Source organism: Nannospalax galili, unplaced genomic scaffold (genome assembly GCF_000622305.1).
Source record: "Nannospalax galili isolate Female #2095 unplaced genomic scaffold, S.galili_v1.0 scaffold324, whole genome shotgun sequence".
NCBI lineage: Eukaryota > Metazoa > Chordata > Mammalia > Rodentia > Spalacidae > Nannospalax > Nannospalax galili.
In genome coordinates, this window is record NW_008353027.1 from 5,077,557 (window position 1) to 5,079,452 (window position 1,896).

The 1,896-nt window shown below is 36.1% G+C and overlaps 1 protein-coding gene across 2 annotated transcripts in view; it reads right to left on the reverse strand.

Moving 5' to 3' along the window:
• Window positions 1–1,896, reverse strand: part of Pdss2 (decaprenyl diphosphate synthase subunit 2) — a 305,129-nt gene that overhangs the window by 56,026 nt on the left and 247,207 nt on the right. The window contains exon 5 of one of the 2 annotated variants that reach the window (XM_008850309.3): window positions 1,496–1,669. In XM_008850309.3, coding sequence (XP_008848531.1) covers window positions 1,496–1,669 — 174 coding nt within the window. Of the gene's footprint in view, window positions 1–1,495; window positions 1,670–1,896 lie in introns of those variants that run through there. The other variant, XR_003846627.1, reaches the window with a different exon arrangement.

The following is a 1,896-nucleotide window of genomic DNA, read 5'->3' on the forward strand; positions in this document are numbered from 1 at the left end:
AAAAAAATTTTTATTTCTTATTTTTATTTTATGTGTATGAGTGCATTGCCTGCATGGATGTGAGTGCACCCCTATGCAATGCCTCAGAACCAGAAGAGGGCTTCAGATTCCCCTGGAACTGGAGTTAAGGATGGTTCGCAGCCACCATGTGGGTGCTGGGAATTGAACCTGGGTCCTCTGCAAGAGTAGTCAGTGCTCTTAACTGGGGATCCAACTCTCCAGCCCCAATATTTTCCTTTTTTTATGTGTGTATGCTAAATGGTCATCCTGCTATTGAGCTACATCCTCAGCCCCTTCTTGTTTAGTTTTTAAGTTAAATGTAATGATTTAATAAAGATATAATAAAGAAAATTAGTTTATAAAGAAATTTAAGTAAAAAAAATTTATTATTTCATTTTGTGTGTATATGTAAAGGTCTGAATGTACCATGTGCATGCAGGAGCCTGTGGAGGCCAGAAGAGGGTGTTGGATCCCCTTGCAGTCAAAGCTGCAATGAGGGAACCGAACCTGGGTCCTCCGCAAGAGCAATAAGTAAGTGTTCTTAAATGCTAAGCCATGTCTCCAAAACCAGAACTCTAAGTTTAATAAAATATGCAAAAAGCTCATCTGGAAATATTTATATTCCTGTCTCTTATGAGGTACTTAAATAACATCTGAAAAAATATAATAACTGAAAATTTAAAATTACATATATAGCCAGGCGTGGTGGCGCATGTCTTTGATCACTTGAGAGGCAGAGGCAGGTGGATCTTTGTGAGTTCAAGGCCAGCCTGGTCTACACAGTGAGTTCCAGACCAAATGGGGCTACAAGGAGACTGTCTCAAAAAGACAAAAAAAAAGAAAAAGAAAAAAAATCAGTTATTAGGGAGTTCCACCCTTGGATTCTTTCCCATTCTTGGGAGTTTTTTCATTTTTCCTTAATCAATCTATATTTGAGGTCTGCTTAAAAAAATTATTGAAATAAAGCTTTCAATTTTATTCAGTATACATTCAAATTTATTTTCATAATTTTTTAATGCAAGCATTTATTTATTTATTTATTTTACTATTATTAAATTTATTTATTTATTTTTTTTTTGGTCTTTTTGAGACAGAGTCTCCCTGTAGCCCCAGCTGACTTGGAACTCGATATATAGACCAGGCTGGGCTTGAACTCAAAGAGATTTGCCTCTCTAGTGCTGGGATTAAAGGTGTGTGCCACCATGTCAGGCTTAATATAAGCATTTATAAGAGAACTGTAATAAAAAAAACATATTCTCCCATTCTGTGAATAATTTGTAGGAGTTATTTCAAGAACTCTTTTAGGTGCTAAGAAAAGATAAACATCAAAATTACATGGTATTTGCCAATCATACTATTTATATTATATAGTAACCACCATCTCTGACTGGCAGATTTTACATAAGAAACATTTTTTTTTGAGACACTGAAGCAAAAGTTTTCTTGTGTATCATTTTAGCAATTTATGTATGCAAAAGATAAAGGGTGCAAATACCTTATGACTCATGGCCATGTGCTTCCCATACTGAAACGCCATATCTTGAACCTCAGCATCATGCTTTGCTAATTCCATCGCAGCTTGGCAGCTCTTTGCCAGTAAGGCACAATGGGAGAGAAAAATCTGTTCCTTCCAAGTTGATATTCCAATATCATCTGTGATATAGTTTCCCTAGAAATGTAAAAAGGCCACAATAAAAAGGCTTTAGGATTAATTTAATAATAAATTAATAAAATAAAATCTTATTAAAAAAAGAACTAACTGGGACTGATGATACATCTGCAATCTCAGCATCAGAGAGTCTGAGGCAGGAGAATTGCAAGTTCTGGGACAGAGATACCCTGCCTAAAGAAAAGAGAGGGGAGGAAAGGGGAGAGCAGAGCAGAGGGGAGGGAGGA